This window comes from Etheostoma spectabile, chromosome 21, assembly GCF_008692095.1.
Source record: "Etheostoma spectabile isolate EspeVRDwgs_2016 chromosome 21, UIUC_Espe_1.0, whole genome shotgun sequence".
Taxonomy (NCBI): Eukaryota; Metazoa; Chordata; class Actinopteri; order Perciformes; family Percidae; genus Etheostoma; species Etheostoma spectabile.
The window spans coordinates 14,539,081-14,559,158 of NC_045753.1; the positions used below are offsets into that span (position 1 = coordinate 14,539,081).

At 45.2% G+C, this 20,078-nt stretch overlaps 2 protein-coding genes across 3 annotated transcripts in view; one reads left to right on the forward strand and one right to left on the reverse strand.

The window, feature by feature from the left end:
* The window catches only part of sec24c (SEC24 homolog C, COPII coat complex component), a 23,101-nt gene extending 16,002 nt beyond the window's left edge, over window positions 1-7,099 (reverse strand). The window contains 7 exon segments of the mRNA XM_032503130.1: window positions 92-234; window positions 862-1,596; window positions 1,769-1,935; window positions 3,296-3,416; window positions 4,478-4,558; window positions 5,071-5,249; window positions 6,928-7,099. Coding sequence (XP_032359021.1) covers window positions 92-234; window positions 862-1,596; window positions 1,769-1,935; window positions 3,296-3,416; window positions 4,478-4,558; window positions 5,071-5,230 — 1,407 coding nt within the window. The 5' untranslated portion in view covers window positions 5,231-5,249; window positions 6,928-7,099.
* Window positions 7,100-8,316: 1,217 nt separating this feature from the next.
* On the forward strand, window positions 8,317-19,862 carry synpo2lb (synaptopodin 2-like b). Of its 2 annotated transcripts, none has more exons than XM_032503131.1 (5): window positions 8,317-8,627; window positions 11,900-12,051; window positions 12,166-12,453; window positions 12,546-12,934; window positions 17,075-19,862. In XM_032503131.1, the coding sequence occupies exons 1-5, from the start codon at window positions 8,526-8,528 to the stop codon at window positions 19,822-19,824; spliced, it is 3,681 nt and encodes a 1,226-aa protein (XP_032359022.1). In that variant the 5' UTR covers window positions 8,317-8,525; the 3' UTR covers window positions 19,825-19,862. The 2 variants fall into 2 exon arrangements, with proteins under 2 accessions (XP_032359022.1, XP_032359023.1); XM_032503132.1 differs by lacking the exon at window positions 8,317-8,627 and adding an exon at window positions 9,968-10,104.
* Window positions 19,863-20,078: the final 216 nt, after the last annotated feature.

The window sequence follows — 20,078 nt, forward strand, 5'->3', positions numbered from 1 at the left end:
AAAAAAAAAAAAAAAAAAAAATCAGCATGGGGTCGTAAACTACGAAATCTGGCTTTAAAAAGTATGTGTGTGTGTTTTTGCATCTGCTCACCGGGCTAGGAATGGCATCTGGGTCAAGTCTTTTCTGTGCAGGGGGACCAGGAGCAGGGGCAGGTGCAGGGGCTCCGTAGTTTGGTTGCCCGGGATAAGGACCTGCATAGCCAGGCTGAGGACCTCTACCCTGTCCAAACGCACCTAAAGAGAACAAGAAAATAAGTTAGGGATGGAGAAACAACCCAAATCTATTTAGCTTCCACTTAGTAGGCATTCACACAGCCTGCGTCGGCCGTCAGACAGCGCTTGCCACAACAAAAGTCATTCCATCAATTTTGAATGGGCGTAGTGTGTTTAGAATGCAGGTGGGTTGGACGCAGGGGGGGAAAGGCAAAAAAAACGCAGCAGGCCTGCGGCCAAAAGTTGACACTGACTCAACTTTTAGAGAATCACAACCCCCCCGTCAATCTGCGGTGTCCAATCATGTAACCGCCGATCAGACTTGTCAGTCGGTTTCAAGGCGGTGTTTTAAAACACGAGACACAAGCACTGAACTGCCAACGAGTTTGTCTCACTCGTTTTGTTTCTTTCTCCACGAAATGAAGTGGCCTTAAAAGTGCGTTTGGAAACGTCAAGATTTATGTACGATCTGATAGAAAACTGTAACTGTGCAACATAAAGTCTACTTGTGCTACATTGAGGGGTTAAAGAACACAACAGGACATAACACACATACGCTATTTCAGTTACACCGCTGCACAACCCATGCGGCAAATTGCCGGATTGCTTATTTTGGTCTGAATGGGCCTTTAGTGGCCTTCTCCTCACCATTCTGCTGAGGAGGGTATCCTCCCTGCATGCCAGGCTGAGATGGAGGCTGCTGCATGGGCCCAGGAGGGCCTGGTGGGCCCTGTGGTCCCGGAGGCAGGTGGTTGCTCTGGGCCATGGAAGTTGGAGGCATCTGAGTTCTGGTAAGTGGGGGGCCTGATTGGTAGGGGTGTGGCTGTGATGGAGGGGACTGCTGTTGGGGTGGCATGGGGCCTGGGTACTGGCCAGAGGAAACTGAGGTTGGAGGAAGACCAGGATGAGGAAAAGACCCAGGCTGAGAGGAAGGAGGGGGTGCTCTAGGTGGGAAGGAGCCCTGGGTGGGAGGAGGCGGGCCGGCGACAAAGGCAGGCTGGCTGACAGGTGGAGGTGCTGAGGAGAAGGGCGGCTGGCTGGGAGGGAATGACTGCTGGGACTGGGACACTGAGGGAGCAGGTGCCTGGCTGGGTGGAGACACAGGGCCCGAGTAGGAGGAGGGAGGAAAGGTTTGCTGAGAGGAAGAAGGTGGTGGCCCAGGAGAGGGGAACTGCCGTTGAGAGGTGGGGGGAAAAGAAGAGTTAAATGGCTGTTGAGAAGGAGGTGGTGGGCCTCCGTAGTATTGTTGGGATGCTGCAGGGCCACTGGGAGGTGGTGGTTGAGTCAGGGCAGAGGAAGCAAGGGGTGGGGCTTGGGTGAAAGATGGTGGAGGTGCGGCTGAGTAGGCGGTACTGGCAAGATGCTGTGAGCTGCGAGGTGGAGCTAAGGAGAGAGCAACAGAAAGTGTGAGTATCTCCAGTCTATGACACATGCAGATACATTCCTCACATTTAAATCTTTGTTATGCCCACACCCCATGTCACTCTCTATTTACATACATATTCCAGTTAACTACACTACACTCAAGTATTAATCCAATGGAATCCAAATTTACCATATCCTGGCCCTGTAGGGGCTGGCGCTCCAGAGGTGATCTGCATCCCAGTCATCTGGCTAGTGACCTGCTGCACTGAGGGTTGGGGGCCGTAGTTTTGGGGATAGGAGGGTTGTGGCCCTGACAGGTTCACAGCTCCCTGGTTGTACAGCTGAGACGCAGCAGGCCTGGAAACACATAGATCTTTCAGTGAGCGTGTACGTACATGAACTTAAGTAACCAGGTTACGGTCAGTAAGCTGATTAAACTTCACGTAGATGAGAAAATGCAGATTTCTGAAATCGTGGTAGGGGATTAGAGAAAACTGGATTCCGCCAGCTAGACTTCTTCTGGAGAACGCAATTTTCTTGGCCATGTTAATGAAGACCCTGTTTTGGATCGTCTTTAACACGTACGCATTTGCAGAACAACAACTTCACGCAGGGAGAGTAGCAACAGAACGAATGAAGGAAAAGAGATCATAGCATATTTATGCATTCTGAGTACGGTACAGTGGCTTCTAGAAGTTAAAAAAATTAAATTTGGTTCATTCGGACGCAACAGGAGGGAAGGCACCGCTCTGTCCTCTCACTGTACGGTCAGTCTGCTTCAACACACAAACACACAAAAATTGTCAAGATTGAATTATGTGGCATCTTCTATTTCTAACACATGTATAAAGAGAAAGCCATGTTTCCAAAATACTGTTGGGGGTTGAATGGTTCAAAAACCCTATGAGCCAACAAGGTAGAGATGGAGTGACCCTGCCCGGAGGAAGCCCTGGGCCCCCGTCTAAAGCCAGGTCCAGATGGAGGGCTCGTCAGCTAGAGCCTGGTGGCTGGGTTTGCCATGGTGCCCAGCTGGGCACAGCCCGAAAAAAGGGGCTGGGACCCCTCTCTCCATCCCATGGGCCCAGCACCTGTGGGAGGAACCGCTGGGGGCGGGTGCGTTGCCACATGAGTGGTGGTGAAGCTCAGGGGCCTCGACCCGGGGGGCAGAGGCTGGCTCTGGGGACGTGGGCAGTGAGTCAGACTCATTTCAGGTGAGGGTTGGCCTCTGCCAGGGCTGCACATTGTCACCAATCCTTTTTGTAGTATTTATGGAGAGGATATCAAGGCGTAGTCGGGGCGGGTAGGGGTTGCAGTTCGGTGGGCTGGGGATCTCGTCGGTGCATTTTTCGGATGATGTGGTCCTGATGACATCATTGGCCTGTGACTTTTAGGACTCACTGGATTGGTTTGCAGCTGAGTGTGAAGCAGTTGGGATGAGGATCAGCACCTCTAAATCTGAGGCCATGGTTCTCAGCAGGAAACCGATGGAGTGCCTTCTTCAGGTAGCAAATGAGTCCTTACCCCAAGTGAAGGAGTTTAAATACCTTGGGGTTCTGTTCGCGAGTGAGGGGACAATGGAGCAGAAGATTGGTCGGAGAATTGGCACAGCGGGTGCGGTATTACAATCAATTTATCGCACTGTTGTGACAAAAAGAGAGCTTAGCCAGAAAGCAAAAGCTCTCGATATTATTGAAATAATCAATCAACATGTAATTACCTAGGTGGGGCCTGTGTCATAGGTGGGGGTCCATTCTGCATGTCCCCTTGACTATACTGATTATATGATTGAGGCGCTGAGCCTGGAGGGGCGCCAGATGTGGGAGGACCCCTGGCAGGACCTGAAATGCAGGGACAAAAGATTACTGACATACCTGCAAAAAGCATATCCACTACCTGCAACAAATGATCCCGATTTCATTTGGATCCCGATTTTCTCTTAGCGCAGCAAGATAAACATGGCTATAGGCTCGGGCTGCACAACATATCGATTTATTATCGTAATCGCCATATCAACTGCCATAATTAACATATTGCACAAGGCTGCGACATATCGCAAAAGAGAATTTGTGTTGTTGAAAGAAATACCAGTGGAAACTGCACTTTAAAATGTTCTTTTTAGTGGTGCCTTTTATATTTAATTCAATGTTCATTCAATGTTAATTCAATTCAATCCTTTCATTTGTTATAAATTCAATAAGCAATTTGTTGTAATTTAGCAGGCTATTGAAAACTGCAGAACTGAGTACACTTTAATATCTGTTTATCTATCAGATAGCAAAGTAAACAAATAGAAAATAAATATGACCAAGGGATGCAGAGACTGAATTTGTAAAATTTATCACACACAATAAAAGCATAGGAGGGCTGCAACTAACGATGATTTTCATAGTCGATTTATCTGTTGATAATTTTTTTGATTAATCGATAAGTTGTTTGATCTACGAAATTGTCAAAACGTGGTGAAAATTGTGGATCAGGGCTTCCCAAAGCCTAAAATGACATCCTCAAATGTCTTGTTTTGTCCAAAACTCAAAGATATCCAGTTTACTGTCACAGACGAGAGCAGAAACTAGTCACATTTTAGAAGCTGGTTATTATCAAAATAGTTGGCGATTAATTTAGTAAAAAACTAATCCATCAATCGATTCATCGTTGCCCCTCTAAAGCATAGCCCCCATTTCAAGGTAATACAAAACATTGGGTAATAAAAAAAAGGTTAGTAACAGGCTGGCTGTTATGCTTAACAATCACTGGTGTTAGGTAGACTCAAGAGAGCTTCTAATGTACATTGACAAAAGAGCATGTCAGAAATAATAATGTCTGTAGGTACAAAAGTGATTCAATGAATGCAGAGCATGTGGAGTGTGAAATGAGTAAGAAAAAGAGAGGAGGAAGTTACCTAAGTCAAGAGGAGAGGAGAGGTCAGAGACTGGGTTGGCAACCACAGCCTTAGAGGGAAAGTTTGTGAAAGGAGAATAACCTGAAATACAAGAAAAGAAGAGGGCAAATACAGAATAATGTAGGTAGCTGCTTAAAAGCAACATGAAGATATAAGTGGGGCAGTCGAGATTCAGGTTAGCGTGTAAAGGCACAGTGTTGCTCTCACACATACTTGGACAATCACATGGTGAAACCAAGGTAGATAGGGGACTCTAACGTTATGACTGAGTGCATGAAGAGCATCACAGCTGACCAGGGTTGCATCTCGTAACCCTTATTTGTTAACATCGGTTTTATCTAAAAAGATAAATTTCTCTGTTTGTTCATCTTACTTCAAGTTTAGTGAGTAAGGGGAAATGCAACGCTACCAAGCCACAGCCAAGCTACGTGAGTCATGGCAATGAGTACTTTCACTTTTTGAGAGGTGCACGTCACAAGGAAGGGGGTCAAGTGGAGGAGTCGGGGATGCAATTTAAGGGTTGTGAGATGCAACCCTGGTGTCTCTCTCTCTCAACTCACTTGTAGGAAAACTTGTTCAGAACCAGCACTTACCTTGCGGTGGAGCCCCAGGCTGATAGGCTGAAGAAGGGCCGTTGTAGGGTGCGTAAGGTGAGGGGTATCCCCCATCCAGGGGTGCGTAGCCGGGCTGGCCATAGCCGGGCTGGGGCTGGCCATATGGAGAGGCCATTGGAGTGTGCTGGTTTACATTCATCCTCAGTTCATCCCTAAATCTGAGAAGATTTGAGAAAAAAAAAAAGTGTTACTCTCATAATTCAAGACTAAAGTTGTTTAGCCTGTTTGCAGCCTCTAAAAAGATTTCACCACCAGGACGCCTGGAGTGTAAAACCCTGTAAGACAGGGATGTTATTAATGACAAAGGCTGTTATGACAGTCTCGGGTTCCCCTGATCCTGATGAGATGGGCTTTCTTTCCAGGAGTGGGGGGGGGGGGGGGGGGGGGGGGGGGGGGATCTGCCCACACAGAACTTGTGGACTATAGACAGAAGTTAAAAAAAAACCACAAACAATTGATCTTAGTAACAATGTATCCTGCCAAATCTCTCTTAAGAAAACAGTCAGCAATTCAGTTTAATGTTCTTTTCCGTATTCAACTTAAAACAAAGAGTTTAAAGCAGTCCTAAGGTATACATAACCCCAACTGAATGTGCTGTGAGATTGCACCTGCAATAACAATAGGGACGAGTAATGCAAAATATGTTAAGCTTGCACAGCTTGGCTTGAGAAGTTTCACACACAAATCAAACTTTTCCGTGACAGTAAAATGTCCTGGTTCAGTTAATAACACCTGTATTGGCTTTTTATGTTTACATTGACACCTACAGTTTGTATCTCAATCATTGAGTTCACAGACACAGTCCACAATACAAGTAACTACTGCTCTCTCAACTATGAGGGTGGGATAAAATACCTGATACTGTGAAGTCTGTGTAATGTCTACTGGACGCATGCATGTGTTAGTGTTTACCTGAGACTAAGTGTTTACAGTTCATGAGAATACCCCTGAAGGTAACTTTGAGTTAGCAGTGAGCAGTAAGTGAACTTTATGAGCATAATTCCTGCATATCACATGTCAACTTTAACCTGGCTAACAGAGCTTCGCGAATGGCCTTGTTTATTCACCTGATTTCAGGAGAACCTATATGACATGAGTGATGAGTATCATCTAACAGACTAACATGGGCTGAACGAGCGGGGTCTTTGAATAATTCAGCAGTGCAGGTGCCACAACGAGAAATACAATCGCTAGAGCCGTACAGCTATGTATTATGTTAGGCCTACCAAGTGACCCACATCTGCTCTCCTGTCTGGGTTGCATATTTACAAAACTAGGTTAGCAACTTCAGTAGAAACAGTACACCATTCAAAACAAGTTAAACAACGATTGAGAATAATAAATTCCAGCTTCCTAAGTTAGGAGTGAAGTGTGATAGCAGCAAAGCCGAGGAGAGCTACCAAGCGTAGCAGTGTGCTAACGGGAAACAACCTCTGTGCCGCATTACAATTAGCTCGCGAGCTAGCTAACGTTAACATGTCAACCAAAACGCTCAAAACACCTGGTTAACATGATAGGGCTGTTATAAGTCTAACCAAATTTGATTCAACAAACTTCAAACTGATAACAGTTAACTTAGCTTGCTAAAGTTAGCAAGAAGACAACCATCATAATGACAGCAGCAGTGGTCGAATCAGCTGTGACCAAAACGCCACAACCGGAGATAGCTAATATTAGCCGGCTAGCTCAGACAAGCTAGTAACCTGAAGCTATTTCAAAGAGCGATTCTAGCCGTGCCATAGCATTAGCTAGCATTAGCAATCGTAGCAACTCCAAGCTCTGCTGTCAAGCCGGGCAGAGGTGTCATACATTAACTGGTGTCAAATCGAAACCTACCTCCAAAGTGTTGTAAATAGTAAGGCTATCCTCTGCTCGGGGGAATCTGTGAAACCCGATGGCCGACAAACTGTGAAGCCGATGTCGTCCCGGGGTGTTTCTCACTAATCCCTTCTTGGTGAGCAGAAGCGGACATTCGGCGGAACTGCTGCAGCGCTGTGCCACGTCCACATCCGGGACTTCCTCCACATTCACACACATTCAACGGGTGTACGGCACTGGTTACTTTAAAATGAAAGGTTTATTAAAAATAGGTTTGCGGTGTAAGACTGACAAAGTCTATACTATTAAAATATATACACAAAACGGCGAAAAATAATAACACATAGTCCCAGTCTCTGAAAATTTAGAAATCTAATAAACTACATGAACTAGTGCTGTGTGATGAAAGTGAAGCTCAAATATAGGCTACAGTATGTGTCAACGAAGTACTGAGAGCAGTCAATGCAGTAAACTCAGTTATTGACGTGTAAAATAATATTAACACCAGTTGACACTTTGTTCCCGAGCTTTACCAGAAGGTAGGCAGTCCATGTACAACATTTTTACATTTGAAACGTTATTGAATATTTATGCACACATGTACCTAACAATGTTTATTTTCACACTAGGTTTGCCTGTGTGACAAGAGGTGGCCATCTGAATTGGGCCAAAGTGTCAAGACCAAATGTGAGCCAGATTTAGCTACATTTTGGGGGTGCAAACTGCTCCCCTAAATGAGACTTGTGTCAAATCTGGGCCCATTTCACCTTGCATCAGGTCCAATTTCGAATCATTTGACATGTGACTATTCATCACAAACCTGGCATGAGTATTATTAGATGATCAGATTTAAGTTGTTGGGCCAAGTCACTTTGGCTAACTAAATTCTGTAATTATCTGCCTTTCCTCTGCAAGATCAGAAGTGTTGAATCTGATGAACAGCAGCCCGGGTATTGAGCCAGTATTGATCATATTTCCCAACACTGCAGAAGGGCAGGGCTTTCTGTGTTAAATTGTGTTTCTTGATGTCTATATGAAAAAAGAAAAGAAAAAAAAGTCCTAGGAGGTCAACTCCATCTAGTACCCACTCTGATGCCGCTGATATATTGCATGGAGAGTAAACCAACTGAAATTCCTGAAACATTCCTCCGTCTGTGCTTTAAGGTTGGGGTGCTGTGGGTAATAGAAGACAAATCTGTGATCTGCGGCTGCTGGCCAGACTGGCTGAGCTGTGGGTCAAAGAGGGAGTGGTGGCAGTGGTTATTTCGGGAGGGTTTATCAGCAAACATCCCATCCTGTACAGAGTGTTTGAGAGTGACATGGCAAGTGTTGAATACGAGAGAGGATGAACACACACACACACACACACACAGCAAAAAGCTTTTACCCCTTCGCACTCTGCCCACCCTCCGACACAGCATTCCAGTGCAAGCAGATGAAAGCCAGCCACCCCCTGTCTCCTCATGGTTGGAGGGATTTGCCGTGGTCACCGACAGGAGCGGGAGGCAGAAGCCTCACACTCAGTTATTGATACTCGCAGAGTGTGAGGAACAGAGGAAAGAGAGAGCAACTGAGATACAGTCACACACACAGCAGGCTGTGAGCAGGGAGCAGGGATGGTAGCTGAGGAGATTGTTGTCTCCCTCTCAGGGGGTTCCCCGTGGGGCTTCAGACTGCAGGGAGGAGCAGAGCAGCAAAAACCTCTACAGGTGGCCAAGGTACAATGAAGCTCATAAGTGTGTGTGTGTGTGTGTGTGTGTGTGTGTGTGTGTGTTTGTGCATACAGTATGTTGAAGAAAGGACTTACTGCCAAGGTAGTAACATGAGTAGATGGATTTAATAGAGACTTCAGCTGTTGCTTGTGGTTTGAGGCCTTTATGGTCAGTCCTATGGTTTTGTTGTGTTTGTAATTCAAGCTTTGGTCATAAACTTTATAGTCAATAAAATCTGAATAAATGAATCATTAGGTCATTGCATTGGTATCATTATGAATATAAATTTCCGTAGCTTCTGGGTATTTCTAGGGGTGTGAAAAAGATAAATACATGTGCTCATGTGAGTGTAATTGTCTAGCTTTTTCACACACAACCAAGTCAGTATATGTACTTTCACTTGTAGTTGGTCAGCTATTTTTTGAAGGGCAATAATTTCCTTAATTCAGAGAGCATCATTGAATTGGCAAGGTAATATTTGTTTTGAAAGGCTTATAATCAGGATATCAATCAGGATGTTGTTTCACGTTTAACTTCTGTATCTAAGTTATTGTTACTCAGAAAAATCCCACTTTTTTACTTGAGTACCTTAAGGATATACTACACTTCTCTCAATTGGCTGCAGCCAATTTAAATTTGCCCTGCTGTGATTCCGTTGGGTTTGTGGGTCAAATAACAGCGTGAACACATGTTAAGGGATTGATCTTGAGGGTTTCATCCACTGCATCCTGATGGCAATCTACAGTATCAGAGACTGCATACATGTGCACACATTCTTTGTTACTTTTCTGTACGTGCACAACTACACACACTTATTGCATGTCTGTGTAGTTGTGCACATAAATGCGTCTGCTGTGAACACACACACAGTTGACAATGAACTTGTTTCAGATTTGTAATTGCCACTTATTTATGTGACATAATAATCTAACTTTATGCACTAGCATTGCTGTTGACAGTATAGAATGTTGTCTCTAATAAGAAAATCTATTCTGGAGAGGAGGAATGCGACACTGATGTTAAAAGTTGTCCGGTCACTCATAAGCCGGCATGACCTCTGACACAAAATGGAGGTGGATTGGCTTTGGCACCAAAGGCCTTTTTTTATCCTGGAATTTCAAGCAGATAAGGTCTCCTTTGATGAGAGTTTGATCAGTGTGTGCTTCTTCTTGTAAGTGTGTGTGTGTGTATGTGTGTGTGTGTGTGTGTGTGTGTGTGTGTGTGTGTGTGTGTGTGTGTGTGTGTGTGTGCGTGCGTGTGTGTGTGCGTGTGTGTGTGTGTGTGTGTGTGTGTGTGTGAGACCTGTCGTCTGTGTGTGGTGGATGGGCATACCTCAGATAAGCCCAGTTGGGAATGGAGGACAAACTAGAGGATCAGAATAGCTCATTTAAGAGGAGCTGGAAACTGAGCATGGAAAAAGGCCTCTTGTTCACACACAGAGCCTCACACCCTCATACACTGTCCTGTCTTGTGTTATCTTATTGTAAATATTTTCTTCTGTCTTTCCCACTACGGTAGCGCCTGTCTTTCTTCGTTTGTCTAGGAATGTGGTTGATTCTCCTTCAAGGTTTTATTTTGGGTATGTGGGGAACATATGGTGAATGACATGGCACCCAGAGCGGTGATGCAGCTGTTCAAACCCTCTCTTTCATGATGTTCATTACTGCTGTGTGTATACATTTGTTTCTGAGTGGGAAAGGCACAAGATAGCTTGTCCTTGCATGTGTTTGTGTGGCGCCACACTAGGATTATTGGGTCAAGAGATACTGATAAAAGCAAATACTGTGTTCTCAGTCCAAGTAGTTATGGAAACACACTTTCCTCCTCTCAACATTTTGTACAGTGATAAGCTGTGTGTATTAGTGTGTATATGTGAGGAGACAGAGGTGAGAGCCTTATCTTCTACTTATAAAGGAAACTGCAATGTAGAGGACAGGAATACTAGCCTTACCATATATCACCCACCCACCTACAGAAATACTTCCTGAAGAATCCTATGACATCATCTCTTAGCGACCTCCAGGGAACAGCTGCATGACTTCACGAGTTATTCTGATACGGGGACATGGATGGCTGGCAGTAGAGGAGAGCCGCCTGTTGCTGAACACTGTTCATTGGTTGTTGAGCTTTAAATCCTTGAAGGATCTGATTGACTCACACGATACAATCTGTAGGACTTACAGGGTGAAGAGGGATAATGTAAAGCAAGCGGGTCATTATTGCGATGTAAGCTGTGACAGGGTGACACAGGACCCTGATACAAAGAAGAGGGTTCCTTCTTCGGCCTGAAAGGGTTTTATTCGCAATAACGACGCCTGCTTTACATTATGTGCATTCACAGCTACCCACTAAACAAATCAAGATTTTCTTTGACAAAATGATTGATTTTAGAAGGATTTTATTGATTTGAGTGCCGATTTGAGTCACTCATGCATCATTTTGCGACAAGTAGCATAAAAGATGCTAACGAGAGACTTGTGTAATGTCAATACGGTAAAAATGGACCTACTTAACCAAGTTTGTTCACTGCTGGCTACGAGCTAGCAATCAAACACAACAAGGTTGTCAGTTGAAGGGTTTTTTGAGCTAACTTTAGAAATCAAAACAATCATAGAAAGCTAAAATGCTTTTGAAATGATTTCCGTCGTATTATTTTTTTAGGATTTCACAAATTTCAGCATGACACGTTATGCTGTAAACTGTTTAATTCTGAGCATGCACAACTCACATCTGCACTCGACTCACATCGGATAGTGACAATCATAACTGTGTCCAAAGCAGCGGTGTGTTATTCAGAAATAACACACCGTAGAATGCCCTAATTGACCAATCAGAAAAGAGCACTCAACCAAGATTAGAAAAATAAGACTTATCTAATATTTATTAGGGGTTTAACACTAAAGAAATCTGTTAATATGCTTCATCCAGATTGATCAGTTTCAACTGATAGTGGACTGGCATCATGAGCAAACAAACCTAGAACTGTCATCAAATTTAATATTATTTATTCAAATATTCCTGAATCCTCTACTGTGGTCAGTGAGAAAATCACAGACCTATTCTGAAATCTCTTGTGAACTGAAATATTGTGTTCAAACTTTGGCAGAAAATATTTTTTTTAATGTAGAAAACCATCACTCATAGTGAAAAGCTGATAAGAAAATGTGTGTTTAGGCCCTTTAAAGCCACCATGAATATTTCTGTCATTATAGCATTTCTATGTGCTTTTACCACTGCTTGAAGTATTAATGTGTTATTAACCCCTTTCGTCTCTGCAGGTACGCAGGCGCAGCAAAGCATGCAAAGCTGGACTGAAGGAGCATGACGAGCTGGTTGCCATTGGCGACCATATGTGTGCAGAGCTCAGTCATGCTCAGGCCATGGGGCTCATAGATGCACAGAGCGCTACACTCGAGCTGAGGGTTAAAAGGTCAGAGCACTGACACCCATACAGAACATCACACGGTCTTTGTTACATGAAGTGATAATAAACAATTCGATGCATGTTTTATATTTTCACAATTAGTCATCTGTATGTTTCCAGGGCCCCTTCTGATCTCCACTCCTCATCTGCATCGCCCCGCTCCTTTATGAGGGTCCTGTCCCCCCCCGTAGGCCCCTTGCCCTCTCACCGTTCCTCCATCCTCTCCCCCACTGGGATACCCAGGGGAATCACTTCCCCCCCAGACAGCGAGGCTTACTACGGAGAGACAGACAGTGACGCAGACACACAGTCGCTCACACACCGTCGCCAGCGCCGCACACCTCCTCACGCACGCTCACCTGCGCGCTATGACAAGCAAGAAGAGGAGGAGACCTCAGAGATGAGTGGGTAAGACATGAAAACCTCCTGTTCTCAATGTACTATATCATGGGAGGTTTCTGCTGTGTTATAATCGTTGATGTGTTTTGTGTTTCCTTTAGGTATGAGAGTGCCACAGATGCAGTGGTTTCCGTGCAGGGGCAGTGGGACGGTCAGTGTCTTCCTGGCGTCCCTCGAAGAGAGCTCATCTACCAACCACTCCAGACTGAGTGGACCACCCCAGCACACACCCCACACACTCTGACTCCTCACACACTCACACCGACCCCTGATCAGGGCTTGATGGAGGCGGAGGGAGAAGGGGACAGTGGGTTCCAAGAGGCGGGGGGCTGCATCGGGCTGGCCTTCCCACCGCTCGTGTCTCCTGAACGGGCGAAAGAGGCTCTGATGTCGGGCTCTGGTAAATATCTGGTGCCCATGGTGGGACCTCAGAAGACCCCAGTCAACAGCGAGCTTTCCACCACCTACATGGACAAAGCACGACAAGCTAGTGAGTACACATCTTCATAAAAGACTGAACTACCCTGTTACAAGTAGTAAATAATCTGGACATTACAAAAATGGTTTTACAAGGAAAAATACATTATATACACAAAGTCATATACGCAAACAATGAGTGAAAATAAACCATACAAACATGCTTTTATTAACACAAGTTATTTTTTACAACATGTTAAACCTATTAAAAAAAACTATACATAGCCAGTCTGCGTGCACATAAGTACAGACGTGATTGAAAGAGAATACTCTTTTAAAGCTAGGATTGCTACCGTAGGTGCAAAAGTTTAAGCATTACTACCTGAAGTACTGAAATCAAATGAGGATAATCATGGTTGTATGCTACTAAGTCAGTTTGACTTATTGTGAAATAAGCTAAAAGATGATCCCATCCAACATTTTTATTCTCTTCTGTAGATCCAAAGAAAACACAGATATGCTGGAAGAAACACCAGAAAGATCATGACAAAAAGATAAAATGTCCTGTTTGAGGAATCAAGCAACAGGGTTTATGGAAAACATTAGTCCTAATTTTGAAAACCGGACCATTCAGATACATTAGAGGCTACCATGATCTTATTTGTGAATGGTTTATATGCCGCTTTATCACAGTTATTTTGGAAAATAATGTATGATTGAGGTACAATTCTAGTTATAGTCCTTTACAGCATACCATGAATGTATATATCACTTCCACCCATAAGATTTTAAAACCATTATTGTTCCTGAATACAGTTTGGATCTTGGATGGGAGTTTGTTTAGTTGAATCCAAACTTTTTAGTCTATCAAGTTTGAGTTTGACACACAAGCTACTAACCAAAAAACAGGAACATTTCTTGTTTCTCATGGTGAAGCAACTATTTAAGTCTTGACCACAGTGTTTTTTCGCCTTTTAATTTAAATTCCAAAGATTTTCTTGGGGTCTTCGAAAGCATCGGCTGTGAAGTCTTGAAAGCGTATCAACAGCTAGATTACCCTCTAGTGGTTGTTTTCTATAACTGGAGCATCCAGTTACATTTACAGGCTTGCGGTGATGGGGTGAGATATACCAGATACCTGCAGAGATATTCCACCTTCCCCCTCCTTCCCTCTTCTGTCCCCCGAAACTGCAGTCCATCTGTCCTGTCAGTATTTGGAGCATTTGCCTCACTGACTGTATTTATAGGCATTTAAGCTTCTGATCGACAGACTTTGACTCAAAGGCCACACAGCTGAATATGTGATGTATGAGTGTTAGCATGACTGTGTGTGTATGTGAAAGTTGTGGTGTGTGTTTTTCTTACCACATTTGCACAGTAGGCTAGGTACCAGTAACATGTATTTGATTCTGGTGCGGAAACGAATAGTTGATTGGTTGATTGGTAAATCAACAGAAAATCAATCAAGTTAATTAATCAAGTTATCTCCCAAGAGAAATGCCACACATTTGCTGGATCCAGCTTCTCTAATGTGAGAATGTACTACTTTTCTCTGCTTTGTATTATTGTAAATGAAATATCTTTGTGTTTTGAACTGTTGGTTGGACAGAAAAGTCTGAAATTATCCCTTTTGTGTGCATTTTTCAATAGATTTTGCCATTTTATAGGATAAACATTTCATTTACAAAGGTAGACAAAGGTGTGCAAGATGAATTTGGAGTTGTGAAATGATGACTGAGATAGGAAATGAGAGTATTAAAACTGCTGCATGAAAACTAGTTTTTTTTTTCTTCAGGCCTCAAAAAAAGTAAATAGCAAATTGATGTTGCTTTGTATTAATGGGTCGGAAGCAAATGATTGGGAGCAACTGTCCGAAAGTGAAAAGATGGAAAGGTTTGATCAATCTTGTCCGTTAACTCCTGACAAGAAAGCGAATAAGAGTATTTCACCACATGTTGAACTATTCCTTTAATAAAATAATACAGTCTAAAAAAAAGGTTTTATCAACCTGGTTTTGTTAACCTATTATTTCAAGCCAATGATGATTGCAGCTGATCAAACTGAATAGCTATGCAGTGACAGAGTTGTGACTTCACATGAGCGAATGTTGTAGTGATGAGGGGCTAAATGACTTGGATTAGGGATTTACCATAGGACGAATTGTGAGGTGTTTAGGGACCTGTCCTTTCTCACGTTACACACACACACACACACACACACACACACAACACACAACACACCACAACACACACACACACACACACACACACACACACACACACACACACACACACACACACACACACACAGCTTGTTAGCTCTGCTGCTACAGAGTTGTGTGTCTGTGTGTGCAGTGGTTGTTGGGTATGAAGTGTCAGCAGCAGAGAACAGCTCATCAGTAAAGAGTTACGACCGACCTAGCTTTCCTCTATAAACTATAATTGGCTTTGTGAACTCATCCAAACACACACATACACAAACTCAGTGACATCACTAGCTAAATATTCTCCAGTGAGGGGTCTTCCTGTCCTGTGTGTGTGTGTGTGTGTGAGTGTGTGTGTGTTGGTGTGGGTTTTTTGTGTGTGAGACAGAGACTGGACAGGTGTGTGATGCTTGTCAGACAGACAGGAATAGGGGGTTGACATCATGCATTGGTTTGGGTTGCTGAACGCAGACAAAGGTCTGTACATGGCCTGTGCCCCGAGAAAAAAGCTGGAAGACACTAAACAGTTCCCCACTCAGAGCAGAACTTGAGTCTGTGAGGGTGTAGGTGGGAGGGCCTGAGGGATTTTAAGGACACACACACACACACACACACACACACACACACACACACACACACACACACACACACACTCACTTTAGTGAGATGAGGGACCTCACATCTTCTTCAGGTTCAGACGTAGATGGACACACAGTTGCACACACCGTGTACGCAGGTAAGACACATTAAATCCCTTTTATGTACACACACTTCACTTCTACACGGATTTTCTGAAATTACAGGTAATTTTCTTTTTCATATTAAGAGGAACTACTTAATGTTTATGATATGTCAGCACCTTAGAACGTTGACCATTACATGATGTCAAGGTTATTTTTCATTGTTGTGCTCCGTGGACTTGACTGGTGATCCTGATTTAGACGTGAGAATAACTTACTCTGACTGGGATTGTGCATCTTATTTTGTGGGTTTACATTGTATAGAAAGATCGTGTAAGTCAACGTGTCTATACTGTGATGCTTTATCAACTTAATGAAGCTGTGTTTCTTATTGTTGGCCAAAAATATAATGCTAAAAATGTCAATGGAACAAAAAGTTAAAAATTATTTATAGTTATGTTTAGGTCTGCTAGTGGGATGAAAAAGCTAGTCTGTGGGAAGGTCCAGACCGAAACAACAATAACTATTTGATGGATAGGGAGGATATTTGTTGTAAACATAATGGCTATGTGACTTTTTCTTTTGTCCCATCATGTGGTTCATAGTTGTAGTTTTGAGTGAAATGCCTAAAAAATAAGATAAGTTATCATAAGGTTTGGTTCAGACATTCATGTTCCCATAATGATGAATTGTGTTGTTTGTGTTTAGCGCTAATTAGCAAATGCTAATATGCTAAACTAAAATGTGTTAGAATATACTGTAGCTCACATCACCGCTTTCCACAAGTCTGCATTGCTCATTCTCCTATAAACCTTGTTATGTCGAGTCTTTGCAAAAGTAATGTCTGAACTTTGCAACTGAAATATCAAATTGAATATTAGGATTGTGTGTGTCTCTGTATAAAAGTTATATACAATGTGAATGTGTGTGCACAGAGGCGGCATCAGACTACAGTTATGTACAGAGGATTTTCATGTGAGGTGAGCCAGGGTACTAAAAAGACTCAAATAGCCTTGGACTAAGCAGCGACGCGCGCACACACACACACACACACACACACACACTCGGATTTGTGAAGGAGAGACACTTTGATCTAAACGTACAGGGGTGTGTGACATAACTGTGGAAAGCAGCAGGAATTCTTTGTTCTAAATCCACAACACACACACTCCTGTCCGTTGCTGGTAATCCTCATAGCTGCTCCTCACTGTGACAATACCGTATAAATCTGCCACTGCTCTCAGTCAGTGAGCTGGTTCTCTCTTTTGTTTCCTCTCTCTTTCAGCACATTTATTTTGGTCTCTCTGTCTTTTCTCTCCCTGTCTTGCAGAGTTGCATCGTGGGGAGAGTGTGGTGGAAAAACAGGTGAAAGAAGCTCGTACTAAATGCCGATCCATTGCCTCTTTGCTGACTGATGCTCCCAACCCCAACTCGAAAGGGGTGCTTATGTTCAAGAAACGCCGGCAGAGGGCCAAGAAGTACACGCTGACCTGCTTTGGCAAAGCTGAGGAAGATAGAGGAGGCGAGACAGAAGGAGACACAGGAGGGGAGACGGAAGAGGAAGGAGGAAGCTCCATCCTGAGTGGCTCAGAAGTTGATGAAGAGGGATTCTCAGCATCTTTTGACCCTACGTGGGATACCGGGTATCTAGACGTGCTGGACAGGAAAAGCTCCGCCTGCCCATCAACCACACCAAGTACTCCAACAACGCCAACAACGCCAACAACCAAGCACAACGCGGGGCTGGACATCTCAGCCTATCATACTCCAGGACTTGTGAGCTCTGTCAATCAAAGCCCAGGGTTGGAGGTCTCAGGGCTGGAGAGCTCAACCTATCAGGGTTCAAGGCTGGAGAGCAGCATTACAAAGCAGCCAATCAGTAACCCCACTGCGCACATGTCTCCTCCAGCTGTGGCCCTGACCAATGGGGTGTTGGTAGCTGTAAGTCGGGCTAGTGTTGTTCTAAGCGCCCCCTCTCAGACATCCCTTCCAAGTCAAAATGGGCAACATGGCAACCCTAATTCTAGTCCTAACCCTAATCTTAGTCCTAACCCAATCACAGACTTAGATCATCACCTGAATCCAGGTGTTCTAAACCGCACTGCACGCCCCTTCACCCCAGGCCCGGCCACTTCCCGTGCATCTGTAACGTCTGTGATGTTCCGCCCTCCCCTACCCAAACCCACAGCCGTGACCATGGCGACCAAACCCGGGGCGGCTGTCTCCATGGTGACCATCCAACCTACTCACTATCCATCAGGGCCAGATGCAAGGAGAGCAGTGTCTAGCACCTCTCTGTACATCCCTCCAAGAAATAACAACAGCAACAACACTCCCCCCTCTGTTAACTCTCCCCCCTCAGCTCTCTCGCCTCCCTCCTCTCTGTCTTCTGCACCTTTCTCCAAGCCGGCCGCAAATCCACCAATGTTTTCACCTCAGCCTGCAGTGTATGCTTCACCTTCCATCCCGTTCTCTCCTTCTGCAGCTCAAAATACCCTGTTCTGTCCATCACCTGCTCAACCCTTCTCCGCTCCAGCTCTACAACCATTTCCCTCTCCTCCTGCTCCAACTTATCCACCTCCCTCCACCTGCATTCCTGCTTCTCCCATCTCCCCACCTCATCCCCCTGATCCGACTCAGACCTCCTTTTATGCCCAACCTACCCCTCCTCCTTGTCCTCCTCCCGCCCATCCTTCTCCATCTCCAGCTGTCCACCCCTACACCAACATGACAGGTGCAGTGACTCCTGGCCCCTATGCTGCCATGGCAACTGCCCCACCACCCCAGCCTCCGGGTGCCGATTTGTTGGGGACACGAGAGGAGCGCATCTCGGTCCCTGCCGCTCGCACGGGCATCCTGCACGATGCCCGTTGCCGTAGCAACAAGAAGCCAATGTTCTGTGCAGTCCAGAACAAAGATGTTAATCCAAACCCGGACTTGCTGTCGATGGTCCAGAACATGGATGACCACTTTGTGAGAACCCCAGCTGCTGAAACTGGAGCTACACCCAGTGGTGAGACCGGACATGAGTCGGGGCCTGAGGAGGACTGGCTGAGACTCGGGGCAGAGGCCTGCAACTTCATGCAAGCTCAGCGAAGATCCAGGCCACCTCCTGTAGCTCCCAAACCACAAAGCCCTCAAGTGCCACAGTTGGCGGGGAAGGGAGGTGAGCTGTTTGCCCGCAGGCAGAGCAGGATGGATCAGTATGTTGTGGAGCGATCCCCCTCTGCTGCTGCAGCACCTTACTCCTCTGCCCAGACAAGGCAGTCCTCACCAACGCCTTCTCTCCCTTCTACCTGGAAGTACTCGTCCAGCATCCGTGCTCCTCCTCCCATCAACTACAACCCCCTTCTCTCCCCTTCCTGCCCTCTGAAGGCCCAAAAGAAGCCTGAGGTCACAAAGTCTGGACCAGCTGGATCTAAAGAGAAGAAAGCAGGCCTCAAGGCTGTGGACGTTATGAGCCACCGGCCCTACCAACTCAACTCTTCTTTGTTCAGCTATGGGGGTGGGGTTCCCATGGACACCTCCACCTATCAGCAGCAGAAAGGATTGACAAGTCCTCAGAAGACAGCACGAGTACATGAGGTTAAGCGCTTCTCCACGCCCCCACCGACATCTTCAGGGCCCGCTCCCAAAGTTATTGCACCTCGATCTGCTACGACACTCGGAGAACCCCTGTGGCGCTCAGATGTCACATCTCCACCTACAGTTGGCCCCGCCCCCTACCAGCCCTATCAACCTCAAACCCAACCCTACCAACCTCAGTGGGCCACCTCCCCTCTGTCTCCTCCACCTCCCCCTGCCCCTACTGCTCCACTTCCTCAGCTTCCCACCTTCTCTGCTGCTCCTGCTCCAAATCCACTCCAGTGTCCTACTTTCTGCCACCTTCAGCCTTCCAACAGTGCACAGGCCAACAGGCAGTTTAAGAGTGCCCCAGATCTGAGTCCCATGGGCCACACTGGTGCCTCTCCACCTGCATTCAGCAGCACGCAACCTAACAGGGTCCCCAGACCCAGGTTCAGCACTTCCAACCTGGGTCTTCAGCCTTGCGTCTGGCGCCCTGGATCTACTATGCACTGAAAAGACTCTATTCTGGACATAACAAGCCATGGCTCTGTGGGAACATAGAGCAACATTTGTTTAAATAGGTCCATGTGTTTTTGGTACTGTAACAATGTTATTCAGGGCTGCAGCTTGGAGTTTTACCAGACACATTTTTATTATAAGATCTGGTTGGATCAGCCACCCATAAAGCACATTTATCACTTACATTTAATCTTGTTGACTCGTTTATCCGATGCATTTGGCTGTAGTTAGTGGGAACTGTGTTGTGC

Coding starts and splice junctions, on each gene's coding strand:
- synpo2lb (XM_032503131.1), top strand. CDS start 8,526: ATGGTAGCTGAGGAGATTGTTGTCTCCCTCTCAGGGGGTTCCCCGTGG. Junction 12,052..12,165: donor CTCGAGCTGAGGGTTAAAAG/GTCAGAGCACTG, acceptor GTATGTTTCCAG/GGCCCCTTCTGATCTCCACT. Junction 12,935..17,074: donor GGACAAAGCACGACAAGCTA/GTGAGTACACAT, acceptor CCTGTCTTGCAG/AGTTGCATCGTGGGGAGAGT.